The sequence below is a fragment of the Cryptococcus neoformans genome, chromosome 3 (genome assembly GCF_000149385.1).
Source record: "Cryptococcus neoformans var. neoformans B-3501A chromosome 3, whole genome shotgun sequence".
NCBI lineage: Eukaryota > Fungi > Basidiomycota > Tremellomycetes > Tremellales > Cryptococcaceae > Cryptococcus > Cryptococcus deneoformans.
Genome location: NC_009179.1, coordinates 1,089,146 through 1,110,953, shown reverse-complemented (window position 1 = coordinate 1,110,953; position 21,808 = coordinate 1,089,146). Strand labels below are relative to the sequence as shown.

The window sequence follows — 21,808 nt, the reverse complement described above, 5'->3', positions numbered from 1 at the left end:
CTATAAAGCCTCCTACGGCAACGACCTTTTAAGCCGTTTGCTCCTGCGTTGCCCCTGTCCGGATTCAAAAATGCCATCCTCTCCAGGTAAGAACTTCTTTCCTTTGTGTGGTTTCTCTTCCAATGTGTCATTGTCCTTTGCTTTAACTGGCTCTGACGAGCTCTCGGAAGCCTTCGCTTTGCGTGACTTGGAAGCCTGCGAGCTGACACTAACGAAACTATCCCAACCACCTTTTGTACCAAGCTCAACAATGGCATTGTATGCAGCGTCATCTACTGGCTGAACACCTGCAGTCGGCGTGAGAAAGGGCTCTTTCCAGCCATACCAAGTCCACTCACTTAACCGGCCCCTGTTAACCAGTGACATGTTTTTGATAGCTTCTAATCCGCGATCGCCGATATAAGATACTTCTTTTGGAAGGTTGGATAGTGTTGCCAGGTGTTTTATCAAAGCAAGAGTCGGGGGATAGTCCAGCCTTCGCTTGAACCTGACATCTACCTATCATCGTGTCAATGAATAAGTAAGAGAAATCCTATGGGGATTTGGATTCTTTTGAACTTACCATAAACCACGTGGGAGAATCTTGCTTTGATTTGGGGTCGAAATATGGATGATCTCTGTTGCGAGAGTGCGTGAATAATGAGAGGAAGTGACCTTACTTACATTATTATGGATTGTACTTACGGATCCCACGCTGTAACTGTGTATTACCTGAGCATCAATGGGAAGTAATACAACAGCATATGTATCTCGTACTGACAATCTGGGTACCCTTCTTTGGAAATTTCTGCCACTGCGAAGACCCCAGGCACCTTACAATTGCTATGATAGAACAGGACCTGCAAGTGTCAGACAGAAATCAAAATTAGCCTTTGTGAGCTTGAATACCTATAGCTGGAAAGGCAAACCTTGTCACCTAATTTCATCTTTTCCCGCATGATTTTCTTAGCCTCGTGATTCCGCACGCCTGAGTATGTTCAGCCATAGACAATCCATTACGGGTGCACAAAGCCACCGTACCATCCCAAGGTGATACCCTGCAGAATTTGCCATTGGCCGTTTGCCAAAACCCAGAGTAAAAGGGGGACATACCCAACACGTTCAAAGTCATCTACTGAAAACTGCGTCGCGAAATGTATTATTTAACGGCGCAGGGCAACGAGTGATTGGTCTAATGATTCTGTGTTTTGTTGCTTACCTTGACATCTTTCCCTTTGACAATCCTCGAATCAGGCTCGGCTTTCATCAGCCATGGCATTTTGTATTTTGTATGGCTACTATATGTTGGTGTACGAACTGCCCAGAGATGTATTTCACCAGCATGCAGGCAGTCGTGCCTTCGCGGATATAAAAAGGCATGACTGTTGATTATCGCTCATAGTTTCCCACGGTAGATAACTGAGCCTCCACCCTTCCATTAAGTATTTTGCCCTGTTATGAGAATTGGCCCTCGAAAACACAAATATCAATAGTACTAGCCTGAGCAGACTTTAAATAGAGAGCTTCTAGTCTTAAAAAGCTGGAACCGCATGTCTGATAGCCACTTAATGTCTACCAGCAATCTTCAGCCTTTACAGAGTATGGCTGCCGGAATTGATGTGGCGACACCTCTAAAAAAGAAAAACAAGGTCAGTTCAAGGTCTGGTATGGGTATATTATAGGTACCCGCTGACAAGCATTGAAGCCCGAGTCACAGAAGAGAAGGGACAAGAAGAAGAATAAAAAGAAAAGGAAAATTCAAAAAGCCAAAAGAGCGGCGGCTCCAAAGAATAAAGATTGGAAACCCGACCCGGTTCTAGAAGCTCTCAAGCAATCAACCACATTTAGAAAGATAGACTCCGTCAAGGGTCCGAAAGGGGACCGAACATTTGAGGAATATGATACAGGGACGGAATCTGGTGGTCAGACAACTGCCCAAGTACCTGGCGATAAAGAAAAGAAGCAGCAAGAGAAGAGGGAAAAGCGGGAGAAACGGCAGAGGAAAGAGGAACGAAGGGCGAGAAGGGAAGCAGCAATAACTAAAATGGGTGTTGACATGGGGCCCGGCGAAGGAACCATGGTCGTGGAAGGAATTCCTGAACCAGACCAGGTGGAGGAACAAGAAAAAAACAAATCCATGCCTTCGCTTGAGCGTTCTCCTACTCCACCACCACTAGTAGCTTTTCCTCTTCCACGACTAGCCCCTGCACCAGACGCATCAGTACTCGCTAGGCAAGGTCTTCCCAAAGGTTTGGAAGACGCCACTTTCATCGATCAATCTTTGAGGGTCGAAGTCGAGGGACTCAGCGTTGAGGGTCGAGATGAAGCTCTAAGCGTGAACATGAGAAGAAGGTTAAACGAGATTGGGATTGAGGACTTCTTTGCGGGTATGTTACGAAACTATGACTGCTTCTCATTGCTAAAATTATAATTCAGTCCAAGCCGCTATGCTGCCACGCCTTCTTCCTCTTCAACTCATTCCTTCACCTTATTGTCCATTGCCTGATTATCTTATCTCTGCACCTACCGGCTCTGGCAAAACCCTTGCCTACACCATCCCCATCCTTGAAATCCTTTCGCAGAGAACGATTTGCAGATTAAGAGCCTTGATTGTTCTTCCAACAAGAGACCTTGTTTTTCAAGTAAGAGAGACAATGGAGGCCCTGTCAAAAGGAACAGGGTTGACAGTAAGCCATTTTAGCGCATCTTACCGTGGCAAATTGCTAACAAAGCCATGAAGATAGGAACAGTGACGGGGCAGCACTCTTTCGCTCAAGAAAGGAAACAGCTCGTTGCAGACCTGGATACACCGTAAGGACATTTTCCTTCTATGAATGACGCGAACTGATATTTCTCAGTCTGTTAGGTGGATCATCTAAATTGGATATCCTGATCGCCACACCAGGTAGGCTAATGGACCATCTTGCCTCAACTCCGAATTTTACCCTTCAACATCTGCGATTTTTGGTTATCGACGAAGCCGACAGACTACTAAATCAAAGCTTTCAAGACTGGCTGACTCAAGTATTGGCTTACACACGCCCGCCTGTCGAACCCATAGCACCATCCTTCAAAAGAAAGCCTTACGACACTGTTTCATCTGCGTTTATGGAAGCATGCGGTCTTGTCGACAAAAGAGGAGAGTGGTGTGATTCTTCTCCTTCAATCGTATGCCAGGCTTTCCGCTGGCATGATGCAAACGCTGACTCAAGTCCTAGTGTCAAAAGCTCCTTTTTTCAGCGACTCTCACGCGTGACCCCTCCAAAGTTGCTGCTCTTTCTTTACATCATCCTCAGTATTACATCGTTCAGTCTTCCAGTGTACCTGCATTGCCAACAAGTGTTGGGGAGCAGTTTGCATTACCATCATCTCTGTCCGAGAAAATGCTTATTCTTCCCCCTGCCCTCAAGCCGCTCAATCTTATTCATCTTATTCACCACTCCGAATTTAACGTTGACAGGGCACTGGTATTCACCAAGAGCGTAGAAAGCGCTGCAAGGTTAGTGAAGCTATTAGAGTTTTTCGAAGATGCGTATGTATTAGGAGGAGGCGGTGGGAAGAGGCTGGTTGTCGAGCAATATTCGGGTGAAACGAGGGCCAAAGATAAAAAGCAGTTATTAGCAGAATTCGGTGAAGGCAAGGTCAACCTGTTAGTCGGATCATGTCTGCTTCGAGAGGACGTCGCTAACTCTTCCAATGAAAGAATCGTATGCTCCGACTTGATCGCGCGAGGTATAGATTTACCAAGCGTCTCACATGTCGTCTCCTACGATATCCCGCTTGATATTCGAAAATATGTGCATCGTGTAGGTCGAACCGCTCGAGCAGGTCGACAGGGCACCGCGTGGACGTTGGTCGAGAAGCAAGAAGCCCTTCATTTCAAGGGCATGTTGCAGAATGCTGGCCATCTGAAGGCTGTGAAGAAAGTCAAGGTAAAAGAGGACGATCTTTCTCCGTACAGAGAAAGTTATGAAGTGAGTCACTCAAACACCATAATCAGTATGAGCCAGCTAACCGCTGTCTAGATTGCTATGAAACGGTTGAAAGATTATTATCACCACGACTAAAATAGTTGCGGCTATTAAAGATCCATCCGTCATAGAGGTTAATGGTGTTACATACATTTGTTTGCTATATTTGTGGCTTGCTCGACACAACATGAACATTTATCAAAACTCTACATATATTCTTAACTCTTCAACACTTGACAGCGACTGAAGCCTTCTAACATGGGCTAGCTTATTACAATTGGATACCAATCGCAATTGATCACGCTTAAGCAGGAACAATTCTGCTTGTCAATTGGATTGCAGCTTCACAGTCTTCCAAATGTTTCTTGGCCAAGTCGTCTTCGGTCGCTAGACTGTGCAGAGCCTCGTAATGTATTTTGTAGAATTCATTTATCCTGTCTGAAGATTCTGTCGTAAAACGAAGACGTAAGTATTAAATTCGTTCCAAAGTTCTGAGGGAATGTCACCTACCATTGGCTTGTACCATGAGTCGTAATCTCTCCAATTGTCTCTGTGTTTTACGTCTTGAAATGGTAGTCGCTTCTTCCGGGTCGACAACGATCTGTTCTTCAATCCTTGGTATATTAATGGAGTCTACAAGTTGAGAAATGGATGAAAAAGATTGCTGGAGGTTTGTGACAACAGACAGTAGCTGAGGGGTACGAGCATTGAGTTGTGAGATAGTATCTCCTGCAGCGAAGAGCTGGTTAAGGTTAGCTGAGCCCGTGGAAATGGAAAGCAACATAAGTACTTGATGATGGTGGTTGTATACTAATGAGTGTCTTGTACCTTGCAGTCTACCAATATCTTGGACCAATGAGCCCTGTGCACAGTGAAATTCAAAACCTACTTACCTGACGAAAGAGACGCAGTTGTCCTCATCAAGCCACTCAATGTGGATTTGGCTATCAGATCTTCGTAGTAGGCAGCAGGCTTAAATGTGGGAGAATCTGTTTAAGGATGAGTTTAATATTCATTTGGAATCAGTGATTGTCACTTACCAATGTCGACCAGCTTACTATCGTTGACGCCTTCAATCTTGGCGGCGGCATCACTTTTGAGACCGTAGAAGTTTCTGAACTGCTCTCTCCTGGCGCGCCTTTGCTCGAGTGTGCTCTTTGCGCTGTTGGGGGAAGGAGTTTGACCATCATTTGTTTGGGCCATCCTGTCATGGATTGTGAGCGAGAGTGAAATAGAGATACACAATAAAAATATACCAAAGCTCAACACAGTTCGTCGATGACATGGATACACAAAGGCCCGAGTATGCAGTTATAGCATCGCGTCACGTGACGGCCGGAAGCAAAACTCGGATGAAGGACGACAAAGGCTCAATCTTTCCTTTCTGAACCACCTTGCTTTATCTCATCATACTCACCAAAAGCCCATTTGTGTTCGCCTCTTGCCTCCAAAACTCCCAAAATGACCTCAACAGCCATACCCCCTGCAGCGGTTGCGGCCAACAACAACACTCTCAATAGCGCCCTCGCCGCTGAACAAATTTCAAGTCCCGCTTCACCAGTCGACAAGCCCGTGGATGAAAAGAAACAGCTTGAAGAAGGCGAGATTGAAGAGAATCCTTCAGAAGGCGACTCCCAAACAAAGACCATTTTTGATGATGCCAGTAAATTCAATGTTAAGGTATGAGTCTGTAGTACATATACCCTCCGAAATTCAGTCACTGATATCCGCCCTAGCACCCATTGTTTTCCACTTGGACTCTTTACTTCGATTCCCCTCAATCAAAGTCTCTCCCTAAAACCCCTCAGACTACCCCCGCTATGCCCCAGGGATCCCATGGCTGGATGGCGGATATCCGAAAGGTCGTGTCGTTCGACAGTGTGGAAGAGTTCTGGGGTCTCTATAACAACATCATTCCTCCCTCCCAGCTCCCTGGTAAAGCCAACTATTATCTTTTCAAAGTAAGATCATCCAAGCATCTTCTTATTTCATTCTGACATTTCAATAGAATGGCATTATTCCGGCCTGGGAAGACCCTCAAAACAAGAATGGTGGAAAATGGTCTATTCAAGTACCCAAGAACAGCGAAAGCAAAAGTTCCATTGACAGAATGTGGCTCTATACGGTAAGTGCGCAAAACGGAACCCATTTTCTGTCACATGCTCATGCTCATGCACTGTAGATGCTTGCTGCGATTGGCGAAACTTTCGAGACAGCCTCCACCGACTCTGAGAATGCCCCTTCCCCTACCCAATCAGATCTCATCACCGGCGTGATCGTCTCTCCTCGTCCCGCTTTGTAAGTTTATGATCCCTATTTCACATCGCCTGCATCGCTTGAGACTTACCTTAATTTAGCTATCGAATTTCCATTTGGACTCGCGAGGCCAGCGATGTTAACGTTCCCGACACTGATGCGATCAAGGCTCGTCTGCTCAACATCGGCAAACACTTCAAGACAAGTGTCTTAGGGTACGAACTTGAGCAGAAGCTCACAGAGGGGGGCTTCCAAACAGAGCTCACTTTCGATGCTCACAAAGATTCTGAAAAGAAAGTGAACAAGAACAAATTCACTGTGTAAAGTACAAGACAAGAGAAGACTATAGAGATTTGATCAGCTTGTTTGCCAAGTGCGAGGCGTGTTGGAGAGATATATCTGGACTTCTTGATGTGCCCAGTCAAATGGTCATTGATATGCATGTGTATTGGTAGTTTGAACAACATGGTGCTGGTGGATCATCACCGAAATCGAATCATTGGGTTAGGGCAAATGGGAACCGTTAAGCGGAGAAGGGGTGTTATAAGTAGGACAAGATGTTTCCCAGCAATTGGCTATCATTTCCATTATGACATTCTTTTTAACCCAGAATAAAAGCTCTGAAGAGGTTTATGGTAGTCGAGGAACGTTACAATGTTGATGGAGATATGATATCATTTAGAGTCGGCACTTCGAAGGGATATCAGTAAAATCATGTGCACGACGTCTCCTTCGCCAGCATAGTAAAAGCGACAGATATCCTGAGAAAGCCACTTAAAGGCAAAGACTCTGTTTTTACTCGCTATGTAGGCTCGTTTTTTATTTTATTTTGCGCAACTGTTCGTACAAGAGAACAATTTCGATGGCACACGAATATTAAATACTAACCGATCTTTGAGGCAAGACCACTGGTTACACCATGTCTGCTGACGTATATCATAAGATGCTAGGGCCTGTACATCGCCGCATTGTCGTCATGATCTACAGGGTCGATTACCCAAATTGTGACCGTGAAACAAAGGCACCAATTGACTGGGGGCAAATGTTATGGCTTTGAAGCCTTTGCTATTGTATGATTTTGTAAGCGTCAGCGATATTCTTGATAAGATAACAATTAATGCGCTTATTGAAGCCTATTTGTATGACGTAGAACAACAGTGACATTTCACCTGGTGAGGCTTCTTAAAACTGTGGATGATCCAGGCTTGTACCATAAATGGCCGGACTTGATACCTTTCAAAAAAAGATGAACAAAGCGCCAAAACGGAAAGACCACAAAGGGGACTACTTAATCATCTTCTTCCTCGTTAAACTTGTGCTTTCCCATACGCTCATACTCCGTCACGCCTCGCCCAGATCCTACTACCCCGACTAATTTAGGAGTTAGTAATTACCCTCAATCACAGATAAACGAGAGAAAAAACATACCTCGGCCTAAGGAAGAAACAATTAGCAGGTAGCAGTGTCCGTTATATAGAGCCACTTACCGTATGGATTGTCAGGTGTACGGAATACAGACCTTCCTTCAAGCCTGACGGAGAATAAGCACATGAAGTCACTATTCCAGGACTGATTGACCTACCCAGAAATGTGTATACCCTTCTTCTGAGCCTTTTTTCCGAACTTCTCCCATGCATTCTTTTTTTCCTTCACCTCCTCCGCTCTTTGTTTTTGGGTCTCCATCCATTTTTCCCCCTTCTTTTTCTTCTTCTCCTTTTCCTTTTCGGTTAGCTCATCTGCACGCCTTTTCTGGGGTTGTGGAATGGGAGCATTTGGGTCATGTGGCTTCAAGGATGAAAGGGGGAGGTTGGTGGAAGATGTATAGCCTTTGAATGTGACAGCATACAGTGGAGATTCCTGAGAGCCAACGACGGCATTAATTCGGGCGGGATACCTAAAATGAGAGATTTAGCAAGGAAAATTCCTTCCCCGATAGTTGATACAATGACTTGCCACTTTCCATCTTTGTATTTGGCCATACAATCCATCCCCGCTTTGTAAGGGCCCTGATCCTGCCAGTTGGTAACTTCCTTCTCCTTTTCTTTACCCTTCGCCTTTGCTTTTTCTTTTCCAGCGTCCACTCCTTTAGCGGCGGCTGTGTGTCCCATGGCCTGCTGAGTAAGATCGATGAGCTCATTCAGCTCGGCTTTCAGCTTCAGGAGGTCATCATTTGAAGGGTCGGATTCGAGAGAAAGGTTGACATAAGCAAGCTGATCTCGATATGTTTGAAGTTCAGCTTCCATGATGGAATGTTGATTGTTGTTTGTTACTCTGGCAAGACGGGAGTAGAGAAGGACAGAGATTACGGAAATCAGAACAAATAATATCTAGGTATTTGTGAAATAAATGTCTTGTACAACGAAATGCGTGGTGGCAATGTGGTCATCGGTCATCGTTAAAACTCCAAAGACCAAAGAGCATTCATTTCGCGGGCCTATTTTGAACATCTGTGAAAGGTTGTGAAAATGCTACACGTTCATCCTTCGTGCCTAATCTTATATACTTAAAAATGTCGATTTCTTCGAGTGCTCAAAACGAACCTACGTATGTATATCGTCGACACGGAACATCTTATAAGCCGTAGAAATACTCAAACAATGGTACAAAGAATATCTGAACAAATGGAAAATTGAATCAAAGACGCTGCGAGATATCAACAGTCAGTCCCAGCATGTGTCTCGTCGATATTTTCAGTATATAATCCATCCACTGTCACCATTGAAGACCATCAAATACGATTCGACTATGCTACACCCTTCACTTTCTCGTACAAAATATTGTCACTCTCGAGGCTCGACATTGGAAATCGCCACACGCCTGGCAAGCAACCCTTCTCCTATCCCCATTTCTATATCTCCTACGTCTACTTCCCAGTCATCTTCGTGGTGACTTTCAGAGAGCTCTTCGAACTGTCCCGTAAAGTCATGACGACGCCCTGGATTCCGTTTATCGAACCCTGGTCATTTAGTGTCAAGTGTCACTTGAAATGAGTCCGGATGATGCTCACTCGCGAGTTCCTATTCCTCGTTGACAGCAGTATACCCCACGCTCCTGCTTTGCTGTTTTGTGCTTCCAATCAGACCATTCACCGAGTCAGTTATACGTCCAAACAGTCCTCGGCTAGATGAAGCCTCCCTAGAGGGTATGGGTGACGGTTTTCGGGAGGTCGGCAAAGATGGGCCCAATGAAGAGCTGGCCGAGCGGCGTCGGTGTCGAGGATTGCTGACTAGAGAGGATATTTCTGATTCGGCTTCCTCAACTTCATCGAAGTCCGAATCAACCTCGTCTTCATCACTTTCATCCCCAAACAATTTGTCCATTTCTTCAAGCGGTACGCCTCGGGTTTCGGGATAGACTAGTTCCATGTGCATGAGTGGTGGTTTACGAATCTCGGCTGACAACTCACGGAAGTACACGAGGATGAATGATAATGCACAAAAGAATGCGTGCATCGGATATAATCGCCATCCGATAAGTTCTTGAAAGAGCGGTGTTGAAACCCCTACCCACCAATTCTGCAGATACAACAGTCGTTAGCAAAAAGCAGGATTAAAGCGCTCCAGACCCACTGAGATCCAGTTCTGATAACTCAAATTAGCCCATCGTTGTGCATTCGGGATAAAATTGGACGTACTGTAGCAGTAGATAAGGATACTCCCTTTGCTCGGAATGACAACGGCATGATTTCCGGAGGATAAAGCCTGGGATCAATTAATTAATTAACTTCACTTCCAACCGGCCATATGTCAATGACACATACCATGGGACAGGTCCCCAGCTCATGCCAAATGCGGAATTATAAATCACTACGCAAATGACCACTATCGACAAATACCATCAGCTTCATCCGACATGGCAGAACAAAAGACGAGCCAGCATTGGGTGTTATTGCTTGATCAATATATATCCACCATCCTGTAGCCGTCAGTGCAATCGCCATGGCCACTGCTCCCGAGAGCAAAATGGGCCTTCGACCCGCTCGATCCATGAGATACCATCTAGTAATAATTTGAGAATGTGCATAATTTCGGATGGACCTGGACTTACGGCGGAAGTGAGCTTGCCACATAAAATAAGGCATTGATACCTGTCATAAGGATAGCGTCACGTCCAATCCACCCCGCCTCTTCACCACCATTAGTAACACGGCAGTATTAGGTCTTCAGTGAGACTAACGTTCAAAGACAAGAGCTGTAATCCACATCAGCTGTCAAGAATGATCGGCAGAATGAGATGGGACGCACGTGCATAATATGAGATGACTGGCCAAATGGTTAGTAATTGTTTGCAGCGCTCTCTAAGCTCACCATTGATGCCATTCTGCCAATAATCATTAGTACAGACCGCTTTATTTTCATGTTTCTTTGACTTTTGCAAAGATTGACTCACCAGTTGAGCAAACAATTGACTGCTCATTGCAATCAGAACTCGTCCTTTGTATCTCCTCCATAAAGCCCTATAGCTTCTATCTCCGACAGCTCTCTAGTAAAAAAAAAACAAAACAGAATAAGCAAGTGTATGGGGATAACGTTGAGAGGATTGTCTCACGTCGGCTAGAACAGCATCTCGAATTTCTTTGTACTCGGCTTGCACTGAAATATCGTCCAGCGCTTTCCCTTGAAAATCAGCGATGACTGCTAAACCTTCCACCTCTTGGTCTGTATCGACAAGATACCTTTGAACAGCTCTTAGTTCTGCACCTACATATGATGCACATATAGAAGGCTTACCGGGGAGACTCTGGTGTGACGAAGCTGCCGATGAAGAGAACAGAGCCGCCTATACATTGAACAGAAAGCGGGAGGCGCCAAGACCAGTCAGACTGGAAGAATGAACAGGCATAGTCGATCCACTATGAACGTTGAGTGAGCATGGTGCTTGACATAGGCAGGTGACACATCGTACAACAGAGGAGGCATAGCCAATGATATTACCTGTGAATTCGACAGAGCCCAAAAGGCCTCGCTATCATCGTGTTTTATTAGAAAAATCTTCTGGAAATATTGAAGTGTTTCTTACATGGTCTGCAGGAGATATTTCGGACTGCGCGAGGGTGACACACATTGGCTTATGCTCCGCGCCTTTACTATTGTAAACCACATACCTGATAGATTGGCACGACCATACTCAACATCCCTACCCCAAAGCCGCTGACAATTCTTCCAAGTACCATGGAATTATATCCAACGCAAAAAGTCTGTATAGCACCTCCAATGGTGAAGACTATTGCACCTGTGCGAAGGGTCATACGCCTTCCATAATTATCTGCAATATGAGCGGCAGCCAGAGAAGTAACTGCGTGATTGCCGTGAGTTCTTGAAAGAATGACATGACATGGAATAATCTTACTGAAGGCACCAATCTCCAAAACGGCCACCATACTATCGAATGTTCAGACATTGCTACTGGCACTGAATGACTAACTTACTTGCCAATCTGCGTTGACGTTGGTTGGTTGACTAAAAACGTCAGCTTAGTTTGCTTGATTAGGGCTTTACTCACAATAAGCTCTGTAGACACGTGCCATAAATGTTAATGAAAGATACTCAGTATTTACTTCATACCTACTTAAAGTATGGGCCGGTAATAATTCCTTACGTAGAAAGTCAACTAGCTATCGAGATATGTGATGGTGATACCAACTTACCGGACATTACTCTTTCACAGTTTGAAGGCCATGATCAGCGAAGCTTAAGGATAAGCGCTTGAAGTGAACTTACCCCTGGTCATATCTTAACCGGTTATCATATCAGCACAACACCATCCGGATTCACAAAACACCTACCCAAATAACCAGACTCCTATGCTAAGAAACACTGAAACACTGTACAGTAGGTTATGTCCGACCAGCCTACGCTGAGTCTTGTGACCGACTACCGGAATAGAGGGATCGGGCATGGTTGCGCTGTTCTCAGACGTGTCGAACACGCAGTGTGCTGTCCCTTTGTACTAATCTGAGCAGCGCTTGACTTGGGACTGTTATAACTATGCGAGTGTGGCACGCATACACAATGGGGAGGAGGAGAAGGCGTCTTCTGGTGCAGTTGGTCTATTACTGGTTATTTGAAGTGCGAAAGGACATGTAGACGGCGGACCATCGACAATTGTACAAGGAGTAGACTGACTATGCTATCAGACGACGCGAGGGAACGAGAGAATGAGGGATCGAGGGCCCACCAACCGGACCAGACACCGCAGGGGCCCTCTTAGTAGGTGGTAGCCTATTTGGCCCCGGCCGGCAGGCCCGCCAAGATGGCGGCGAGGACCGCAAGTTTTCGTTGCGAACGCCGCCGTTGTGAACTTATCTATTCTTTAAATTAAAATTGTCATAAATAATTAAATTTAGTAACAGCAAAAATGCAGTTCATTTTGCTCGGCTTGGTCGTCGGTCCAGTAGAAGAAAAGCCAGTTCTAGTATATATACTTTCAATGTTGTTAAGCAACCTTTATATTCAATACTGGGTAATAATGGAGTAAGTGGTTCATAAACAATGATTGACAGTAGCACGCTTATTAATGTTATTATGCTCAAATCTCCAGTTGCAGAAACGAAATAATAATAAATTACTAGTGATGACCCGCGAAAGACTTCGCGGTTTTTCGGGTAAATAATTCAATTGCACCAAGTTAATTTTGGGAATTCTGTTCAGTTTTTGGGTGGTTTTGTTAATGAAAATGGACGTGTTCGTTCATCCAAATGTGTTGTGGTACGTATTATGATGCATTTGTACAGTGGCTCATTTGATCCTAGACCCATGTTCCTCCCTTTTCTGAGGGGTGAGTTAATTATTGAGCTGTCTGGCGTATTCACAAATTACACGGCGTCGGCAGGCTCAGTGCCGTGACATGGAGACCATCGATCTTTCTTAAAACTGGGCCCTACAATTCAACCCATTGGCCATCGTGAAAGGGAAAAGACAAAAGACTTGTACTTTTTCAACGGAGACACGAAGTGGTGTATTGAAAATGTTCAGATCATGATCATGTCGCTGGCCCTATCGTTCTACGTATGTAAGCGTGTGATGCGCTGGGCTGGGTCTTAATTCACCACATAGATCGTCATCCCAAACCAGTTACTGTAAAGTATTCCCATCGGCATTGGAATGGGGGACAAAACCTAGCACTCAAAGGGGTATGAGGTTACCTCTAGTAGTTCTCATTAGGTTGGGTGGTTTGTTGGACAGTCCATGTGATTTATATGTTGGTGCTATGACGAACAATGGATCAGAATGTCACTTTGTGTAGTTTGAAGGAGTGCGCAATTTAAGAGAGGGGGTTTCGGTAGTTTACCTGTTGAGATAGATGGCGTAGATGACTAAATGATGTGTTGTGACTCGGGCCCGGTGTTTGACGTATTATCAAGGCTAGGAAGAGGCATTCTCATTGGGATTTGGAGCTGAGTAAGTGTCTACTGTCAACTTTTGAAAAAGAGGCCCATATTGAAGAGCGCATTAAAACTGCCTGGGCGCTCAAAAAGACCTTAAGACATAGAATTGCTCCATAGGGACTTTTTGTACCGTTCCTGCCTCATCGTGCAATGACGATGTTAGCAGAGGATGTAAGTTCTATAACTGATGATGGGTAGTTACGCCCTTCAGCGAGATGGGATCTAGGAATACCATCCATATTCTCCCTCGCTGGTGATAAATCAGAATGAAATGGAGGTGTAAAAAGTGGCGGCTTTTCTCGCTCACACGTTGAGATTTTTTACTTCCATAGGTTTCCTGTATGGTCCCACGGCCGCTGCTAGGTTCTATTTCAGAGCTTGCATGGTAGCCGCGACGTCATCCACTGTAGGGAGATTGTATCGACGATGATCATGTTGTTTCGGGTTTAGTAGGCGTGAGCAGATTTGCCTACAGCGGAAACGTTAGCTATATTATACAACTGTGAAGTAAAACGCACTTACATGAGGCTCTCGCTGCAGTCTTGCCTTAACTGTTAGGAGTTATTTGATATAAAAATCTACACACAGCGACATCTGCTCAATCCGCCTGAGGATTGCCGATCACAGTAGTTGACGGCATTTCAACTCTGTCAAGTTGGTGGACTCTGCTATCTTCGTTAAGGCCGATCACAGTAGTTGAAGGCATTTCAATTCAGTCAAGTTGCTGGACTCTGCTATCTTCGTTAAGTTCGGACATACCGACCTGAGCATAAATAGAGGCGTCTCCAGGCGCAGACAAAAGGAATCTGATGAGATGATAAGACTCGGCTGCAAATGGGTAACAGATCGAATGCCTTTGAGTCCCCAGACGGATTGATGTCGATGTTTGAAGCCAGTAGACGGCATAGCCAAAGCGCGGTTATAGCTGCGAAGGTCGCTTCTGAAGCCGGCTGCATTCTAGGTGATTTCACAGAGGTATGATCAAGGGGACTGGGTAGAAGGGAGGCGTACCTTCGGAATTACTGGTCGAAAGCTTAGCTCGTAAAGTTCAGGTTCAGGATCTGTAGGCAGAGGTAGCTGTACAGCTTCATTGGCACATCATGTATTGTAGGGTTAGCAGCTAGAGAGCTTCGCCGGGCCACTTCCAGTCGCGCCATCAGATCCAAAATCTAGCATGATATTTTGGGCACAGGCAGCCAAGTTATGGCGATTGCTGTTTGTTGTTTGGTTCGAGGGGCCGTAAGTCTGGGAGGAACGTCACCGCCAGGGAGAGGACCATTGGAGGACGGTGGCGGTTGATTGGGTGTGACTGAGGATGGACAGTTGGAGAAGGCGGGTCTCCTGGTTGTTTAGGGACAGGGGATAGAAAGAGGAGCCGTCGGGATAGGTGCGTTTTATAGGAGTAAAGGCAGTTAAAGCCATTTATAGTGCAGTAGAAGGTCCAGGAAGCCGTGGCATGAGAAAATACGTATAACAGAAGAAGAAACATAAGAAAGTTCTATCTAGAAACTGGACGGTTCCTTCTTTCACGAACGACGACCGAGGAATGAAACGGCGGTGATATCCGCCGTGCATATGGCGGCCACGAACGAATCCATGCCTTCAGGCACGAATCAGGCACGGTCACGATTTTTTTGGCGACGTTTTTCATGTCCATGGTTCGATGCATGCACCTCTGAAAAGGGTATAGACATGTAGAGACGATTTTCGTCTACGTAACGGTGGCGGTTGAATGGGAGGTTGTGGGGGTCATGGATGAGAACGGAGGCGAAAAGTGAGGAAATTTTCAAAGGTGACACGGGGAATATTAATATATAAAGATAAAACTGTTACGGCCGACGACCTGGCTACTGAGAAGCAATGGACAATCAATAATCATCCATTGTATACATACAAGTACGGAGTTTTCCACGTCCTTGAACCGCCTAAAGACTGTCATCTGCATATACTCCGGGAACCCCGTCACGAAGTCCATTTGTTCGCGTTGAGATTAGGAGATCCGAGATACGAATCGGCATCGGTAACCTAGATCGGCATCTCAGGTTCATTCGTTGGTGTTCGCCCTCGCTTCTTGCTGCTTATTGGGCTATGTCGCTGTTCTGTCTTGTAGTGCCGGTTTACACTACTCAATCTCTCGAAAGTCCAACCCCTCAACCCCTCCAACCATTCCAGCATCTCATACATAATACTTGGTGTCTATCTGGTACTAAGTCGTTCAGTCATGACTTCTCTCAACTCCTTTCCTCTACTCGAGCGCATAATTGCTCGTGCTCAGTCCGCCCCTGCATCCGAGGCCATTGTGGATGTCCCCCATTCTCTCACCGTCACATATTCGGAACTATGTGGCGATATCCTCTCTCTCGGCTCTATCCTTACGTCTTTTCTCTCGGTGCCCGAAACTCGAGTCGTCGTTCTTTGCGACAAGGGCTACCTTGTTCCCCTCAGCATGTTGTCCATATGGACAGCAGGAGGACTGAGCGTCCCAGTTCTACCTTCTTTGCCTCTTCCAGAGCAAGCTTACATGGCGACTAATAGCGACGCTAGCCTTGTCATTTGTGATGCTAATAATAAACCCCGCGCGGATGAGCTCAAGGCAGATATGGAGAAAGAGGGCATAAAGACAACGGTACTTGAGATCAGTTTGAATGGGGTGAGAAAGGCAGCTTACGACAAAAGTGGTGCTGAAACCCTCAGCAAGATGTCAGAACTCCATAGCGAGAGAAGGGCCATGATGCTCTTTACTAGTGGTACTGTATGTGGAGTACTTTTTTTGGATTGTGTAGTTTATGTCAAATCTACTTTGGCTAACAATAGCTTTTAGACCGGTCGACCTAAAGTCGTAGTCACACGACACTCGGCTCTCGGGGCCCAGGTATCTGCCGTTGTCCAGTTCTGGCGCTGGACCTCGACCGATAACCTCCTTCACATCTTACCGCTCAACCATTTGCACGGCATTGTCGTTGCTCTTCTTCCCGCCCTCTGGGCCGGGGCAACCGTTGAACTCTGGGAAAAGTTTGACGCTCGAGGCATTTGGATGAGATGGATTAATAATGAGGGTAAAACCCCTATAACTATGTTCTTTGGTGTTCCTACACTCTACTCTCGATTAATCCAGTCTCATCCCATGCTGCCCAAGGAGCTTCAGCCGATTGCTTCGGAGGCTTCATCCAAGTTGCGTCTGCAAGTTTCAGGCTCTGCTCCCCTCCCTGAAAGCATTAAAAAAACGTGGGAAAAGGAGGGAGGTATTGGAGGCGGACAAGTATTGTTGGAGCGATACGGAATGACAGAAACAGGCATAATTGCTAGCACCGGCTGGGAGAATGACAAGAGAGTGAAAGTGAGTAATGGATGTTCCCGTCATGCAAGTGTTAACTTACCAATGTGCATTGAAAGGGACATGTCGGTTACGCTCTTCCTGGAACCGGAATTCGACTATGGAATGAAGACTTGAATCAGTCCATCACTGCCTTCGACACTCAAGGTGAAATTCAAGTGCGTGGTCCATCCATCACAACAGAGTACTGGCGCCTTCCTGAGGCCACAGCCAAAGAATTTGTGGACGGCTGGTTCAAAACTGGTGATATTGGTGTGTGGTCTTCAGATACTGCAGCTCAGAATCAATTGAAGGTGCTAGGGAGGAAGAGCACCGACATCATCAAAAGTGGCGGAGAGAAAATTAGTGCGGTGGAGATTGAAAGAGCCATCTTGGAACTCCCCGGTATGAAAGATTGCGCAGTCATGGGTGTTGAAGACGAGGAATGGGGTCAGATCGTAAGGATTGTCTGCGGCAATTTTGGGTTTTGTGCACTAATCCCACTGTAAGGTTTCGGTATGTTTGGTAACCTCCCGTCCGAGCGTGACAGTCAATGAGATTCGAAACGAGCTTCGAAGCGTCCTTGCGCCGTACAAGCTCCCAAAGTTGCTCAAGCTCTACGAGGGTGAAATCCCGCGAAATGTGAGTGCTTTACAGTGGGTCGATTGAAATCTAAGAAACGACCGCTGATTTTCACGTTACAGAACATGGGAAAGGTAAATAAGAAGAAGCTTGTTTTGGAGGCCTTCCCTAAATGAATTGTGAGATATATCAGGATATGCTTACAGTTTATGCACCCTTATTATCTGGAAAGCCTAAATGGCGACTCCTCAGTATACTGCGTGAGATACCCAAGGAGGACAGTATTGTAGCTGCTGTAGACTTTCCTCTCCTTCTGCTCATCATAATCAATCGGTACTGAATAAATAATGACCCAACCACGATGAGCCGCCGCCTCTGCTTTGAAAGTACATTTTACCACTGCAATAAACACCAAACCTCTTTGCTGACAAGGTAGTACAATAATTTAAAGGTTCGACAAGCGGTGAGAAAAAAAAAGATAATCAATTGGCTGACACTTTATGATGGTCCGTAATTGTAGCTAAAAATGTCACATAATAGAGGCAACCCACTTTTCCAACTAGATCGAATGCACCACTTTCAACAACGTTCATCCAAGGTATATTAGCTCGGCCATACCTTACTCTGTATAATCGCTCAGTTACTACTTTGCCCTGCTTAGTGCGTAAGGCCCATCTTCAAGCAACCCCCCGCTACGTCCACGCTTTCCCAATCAACCTTCTTCTTCTCTTCCCCCCCTTCTCGTTCATCTCCCTGATCAACAACGTCTGTTTGAGCCTGTCGCTGTCGGCCTCGAACGTATAATAATGTATTTCGGAAGTGCTTTCATCGTCCATCAGTTACAGTAATAGAACAGTTAGAAAGAGCGCTCACCTTGATGATCATATCCCCGCCACTGACACCTTCCACTAGCCCTCCACCGGCTGAGCTGGGATGCACGTCTCCGCCACTATTCACCGAATCGATATTCGAGGTGATAAGCTCCACCAGAGAATTGACGTATTTGGGCGTGACAGCTTCCACTCCCTGCTCGAAATAATAGACATATCGATCAAGGGCATCAACGTACAGCTGTACAGAGGTGATTTCATCGATGCAAGATGAAGCGATACGGAGAGACTTTTGAAGACATTCGAGAACTCGCTTGCCGTCCCGGAACGGCGGCTGACAGACATTAGCGGTTTACAATCCAACACACCTAACATACCTTGTCATTCTTCTCCCGTCCAGGAACATCTCCTTGCCACCACATGTGACTCGCATAAAGCACTGTTGTAGCCTGGTGGCTTTTCTTGAGAAGCCTGCTCCCATGCAATGCGGCCTTGGTTATCAAAGTATCGTAATTATCTGTTCCGAACACTCTACTTGTTTGCAAAGACGAGATAATACCGGTAATAGCTTGTAGCTGTGCTCGAGATTCAGATATGGACTCCTCATAAATGACAAATGCTTGGACAAAAAATTCGTAGGTAAGTTCCTCAAGGCGACAGTCGTCAGCGACTTGAGCAGCGAGAAGGAAGAGACGCAAGCATGTCTCCGGAGCTTCAACCTTGTGATACAAGATGGAAATGAGCTGGTGTATAAATTTGAACAAGGCCGATACCCTGGTTTCCCATTCGTCCTCGACGCTTTCCCTCGTCTTGAAGCGTCTAGCGAGTTGAATACTAGAGGCAATCAAGGGCGGGAAAGTGAACCGTATTCTCTCACCGCCTTCAGTGAAATGTCTCCTCGCTGTCTGCAGCAATTCAAATTGGACACCAAGATCATCGGCCCTAAAGAGATGCACCATCCTTGCGACCCATCCCTGCTCTTCCGCCATTTCTCTCCAGTCGATTGCCTGGCCTCTTCTCTGCGGTGCGCCGCCGCCAATAGTATGATCTTTCTGGTCTTTGACAAGTACAGCGCAAAGACCAAGCACACCGGTGACATCGTCAGAGGTTTCAATGTGCGTATTGTTCTTAAGCACGGAGGAGACCACCGCTTGACCAATGGATAGACGGGTGGAATACGGCTGTACTGACAAAAGTGGAAGATATGAGGGGATGGCGAGTAAAGTGAGAATAGATACGTATGAGCTGATTGGTGCGAGAAGGAGTGCAAGGAGATTTGAGACAGTTTGAGAAGAGTGCAGATCGGGGCTGAGTCCAATATTAGCTTTATCAGGTAGAAGATGAGCATGTGCACATACTTTTGAGAGTAATCGTGTACTTTTCCGTGAGTAAAAGACAAGACCTGATCGACATATTCAAGCCGATCAGGGTAGCAACTCAAAGAAAGGTTTGTCAACGAGACACAGAGAGCGGTGATGTCCATGATAGACAAGTCTGGTCGAGCCTACAGAACATCAGTTGCGTCCTCAATAATCTTGGCGATACGTACCTTGATAAGTTCGACTACTTGTTGCCAGAAAACTTCGAAAAGCTTGACATCTTCAGGAATTCCTCTGAATTTCTTCGCGGTTTCTTCCTTCTCCATCTGTTCAGGAGTCGGGGCAGGTGATTCACCTAATTTCTCTCCTTCTACGGGACTCTTGGATGATTCCCCGCTTAAATTTTCAGTGACAGGAGTTGTAGAGGTTGTGTCAGTTGTAGCTCCCCACACATCTGCTTCAACAGGCTTCGCCGCCGGAGAAGGTGCATTCTTCTCGCCCTCCTCCACGTTCTTTCCCTTTCCTCTAGCGCCTTTGACTTTTTCTGCCAACCTTCTTGCAGCTTCTTCTTCGTCTCTCCTCTTCTCCTCGGGATCTTCGCTCTCTGCCTCCCTCACTGCGTATGCAGCAAGTCTGTCTATCAGAGCAATGACAATACCCTTGATATTAACTCGTGGGTGCAATTGGGCGCAAGCGCCAAGGAAAGGTGTGAGTGTGTGGAGATGGAAGTCGTCTGTAAATACCTGTATGACGACTTCCATCAAGTACTCTTGCGCGATAACATCACGACAGTTGACAACTTGTTCGAGGACCGATGGAAGTATGATCTTGCGGTACATGTCCAAGTCAACGCCATCTAACTGGGATAGACGGACGAGGTTGGTGCCGACAAGGATTCGAAGATCCCGACGTTCCATCTCGCGCTTCTCGCGTTCACGAGAATGACCTTGGTGTTGAAGTCGCACCCAAAGCTTGTTCATCTCGATAAAGTTTGTGAGAACAAAACCAATAGAATCCTGAAGATTGCCGCCAGGACTGCATGACTGTTAGTATGTTCGGTGGATACTGTTTCACATACCCATCACTATTGCCGACAGGCAAGAAGTCTCTGGTCTGACCAGAGAGATAGTGTCGAAGAAACAAACCTCGAGTGGGGTGCTGTACACCTCGGGACATCTCGAGCATGTCCTTCATGATTTCTTTGACGGGAGCATCTGGCACGGACATGTAAACAGACCCGACAGTAATCATCAAATACAGCCGTGGTACAATATTACCTGCATATCTTTTCCTAAGTTAGCCCATGCCCAACCCATCTCGATTTCCTATCAGGGACTTACTGGACCAGCTCGTAAAGATCAGCCAGATGGTGTTTCCCCTCGGTGTGGGCCTCATATAAGTAGTTGCTCAGAAACCTCAGACTGTCGAATACAGACATGTACAGTTCATAATATTGTTTTGGCGATAATGATGATGTTCGAAGTTCAGCAAGCATCGAAGAGGCGGCCTTGAGAGCTTCCATTATTTCGTCTTGGTCGAGGCATCTCTTGAGCTGTACAGTTTGAACCTTGACATTTGCCAAGGCATCTGAAAGAAGCTTGGCTTCGTCCATGGTGGGCTTGATGTTGTAAGATGCAGGTGGATGAGACGAGATTACTGTACAGTAGTATCAGTGTCGCGCTGGCGGTGAAGTCGCTCGATTTGAGCTTGTTGGATAATGGCCAACGGAACGCTTGTGTCGGCCGGGAAAGGTACGGGTAAGCCAACTTCTTTGGCGTTTTGCGCTTTATGGCCGGATTAACGAAATCTTTTCGGCTTTTTGGCTTATTTGGTGTTGGTCATGCCTTCTAGCTATTATTTGCGTCATCCTCGATTCATTCTTGTCCAGTGCGTACGTATAGTAATATTAAAATACACGCATACAGCAGCAATAGTAATCCACCTTACCACCATGTATTCGAAAGACAAACGGCCCACCATTACATCTTCTGCTGAGCAATCTAATCATCCATCACTTACAAAGGGCATTGCTGCCTCGAGCTTTTCCACACCTTCTATCCAAACGAGAGCGCATGTCACATCGTCCTCCGAGCCCATACCTCAGACTAGAACAACAGGACCAGAGGAAAAGGCGAAAGTAGATCCCAGATGGAGTGACGTGAGAGTGGTTC

The 21,808-nt window shown here is 46.0% G+C and overlaps 8 protein-coding genes across 8 annotated transcripts; 3 read left to right on the top strand and 5 right to left on the bottom strand.

The window, feature by feature from the left end:
• Positions 1 to 12: 12 nt before the first annotated feature.
• On the bottom strand, positions 13 to 1,258 carry CNBC4040 (hypothetical protein; the record flags this gene model as incomplete). The annotated part of the gene is made up of 9 exons (XM_771820.1): positions 13 to 287; positions 339 to 498; positions 563 to 617; positions 685 to 700; positions 761 to 839; positions 909 to 967; positions 1,021 to 1,037; positions 1,093 to 1,121; positions 1,199 to 1,258. The coding sequence occupies 9 exons, from the start codon at positions 1,256 to 1,258 to the stop codon at positions 13 to 15; spliced, it is 750 nt and encodes a 249-aa protein (XP_776913.1).
• A 322-nt stretch (positions 1,259 to 1,580) lies between these two features.
• CNBC4030 (hypothetical protein) lies at positions 1,581 to 4,046 on the top strand (the record flags this gene model as incomplete). Its single annotated transcript, XM_771819.1, has 8 exons — positions 1,581 to 1,628; positions 1,685 to 2,366; positions 2,416 to 2,666; positions 2,720 to 2,790; positions 2,838 to 3,147; positions 3,198 to 3,628; positions 3,683 to 3,953; positions 4,005 to 4,046. 8 exons carry the CDS (start codon positions 1,581 to 1,583, stop codon positions 4,044 to 4,046), a joined length of 2,106 nt encoding a protein of 701 aa, XP_776912.1.
• Positions 4,047 to 4,254: 208 nt separating this feature from the next.
• CNBC4020 (hypothetical protein) lies at positions 4,255 to 5,153 on the bottom strand (the record flags this gene model as incomplete). The annotated part of the gene is made up of 5 exons (XM_771818.1): positions 4,255 to 4,397; positions 4,461 to 4,692; positions 4,741 to 4,796; positions 4,844 to 4,939; positions 4,991 to 5,153. The coding sequence occupies 5 exons, from the start codon at positions 5,151 to 5,153 to the stop codon at positions 4,255 to 4,257; spliced, it is 690 nt and encodes a 229-aa protein (XP_776911.1).
• Positions 5,154 to 5,411: 258 nt separating this feature from the next.
• CNBC4010 (hypothetical protein) lies at positions 5,412 to 6,530 on the top strand (the record flags this gene model as incomplete). The annotated part of the gene is made up of 5 exons (XM_771817.1): positions 5,412 to 5,630; positions 5,687 to 5,911; positions 5,959 to 6,075; positions 6,133 to 6,248; positions 6,308 to 6,530. The coding sequence occupies 5 exons, from the start codon at positions 5,412 to 5,414 to the stop codon at positions 6,528 to 6,530; spliced, it is 900 nt and encodes a 299-aa protein (XP_776910.1).
• Positions 6,531 to 7,494: 964 nt separating this feature from the next.
• CNBC4000 (hypothetical protein) lies at positions 7,495 to 8,449 on the bottom strand (the record flags this gene model as incomplete). Its single annotated transcript, XM_771816.1, has 5 exons — positions 7,495 to 7,577; positions 7,635 to 7,640; positions 7,694 to 7,737; positions 7,789 to 8,100; positions 8,163 to 8,449. The coding sequence occupies 5 exons, from the start codon at positions 8,447 to 8,449 to the stop codon at positions 7,495 to 7,497; spliced, it is 732 nt and encodes a 243-aa protein (XP_776909.1).
• Positions 8,450 to 9,223: 774 nt separating this feature from the next.
• CNBC3990 (hypothetical protein) lies at positions 9,224 to 12,104 on the bottom strand (the record flags this gene model as incomplete). The annotated part of the gene is made up of 23 exons (XM_771815.1): positions 9,224 to 9,561; positions 9,613 to 9,721; positions 9,776 to 9,787; positions 9,841 to 9,907; positions 9,967 to 10,027; positions 10,059 to 10,204; positions 10,254 to 10,332; positions 10,383 to 10,397; positions 10,451 to 10,468; positions 10,514 to 10,526; positions 10,596 to 10,688; positions 10,755 to 10,881; positions 10,937 to 11,058; positions 11,112 to 11,171; positions 11,226 to 11,249; positions 11,311 to 11,501; positions 11,556 to 11,587; positions 11,635 to 11,665; positions 11,709 to 11,716; positions 11,775 to 11,799; positions 11,854 to 11,864; positions 11,927 to 11,938; positions 11,992 to 12,104. 23 exons carry the CDS (start codon positions 12,102 to 12,104, stop codon positions 9,224 to 9,226), a joined length of 1,707 nt encoding a protein of 568 aa, XP_776908.1.
• A 3,710-nt stretch (positions 12,105 to 15,814) lies between these two features.
• Positions 15,815 to 17,664, top strand: CNBC3980 (hypothetical protein; the record flags this gene model as incomplete). Its single annotated transcript, XM_771814.1, has 5 exons — positions 15,815 to 16,345; positions 16,415 to 16,930; positions 16,987 to 17,364; positions 17,417 to 17,548; positions 17,611 to 17,664. The coding sequence occupies 5 exons, from the start codon at positions 15,815 to 15,817 to the stop codon at positions 17,662 to 17,664; spliced, it is 1,611 nt and encodes a 536-aa protein (XP_776907.1).
• A 481-nt stretch (positions 17,665 to 18,145) lies between these two features.
• Positions 18,146 to 21,249, bottom strand: CNBC3970 (hypothetical protein; the record flags this gene model as incomplete). The annotated part of the gene is made up of 7 exons (XM_771813.1): positions 18,146 to 18,310; positions 18,362 to 18,652; positions 18,696 to 19,626; positions 19,677 to 19,822; positions 19,868 to 20,672; positions 20,716 to 20,922; positions 20,978 to 21,249. The coding sequence occupies 7 exons, from the start codon at positions 21,247 to 21,249 to the stop codon at positions 18,146 to 18,148; spliced, it is 2,817 nt and encodes a 938-aa protein (XP_776906.1).
• Positions 21,250 to 21,808: the final 559 nt, after the last annotated feature.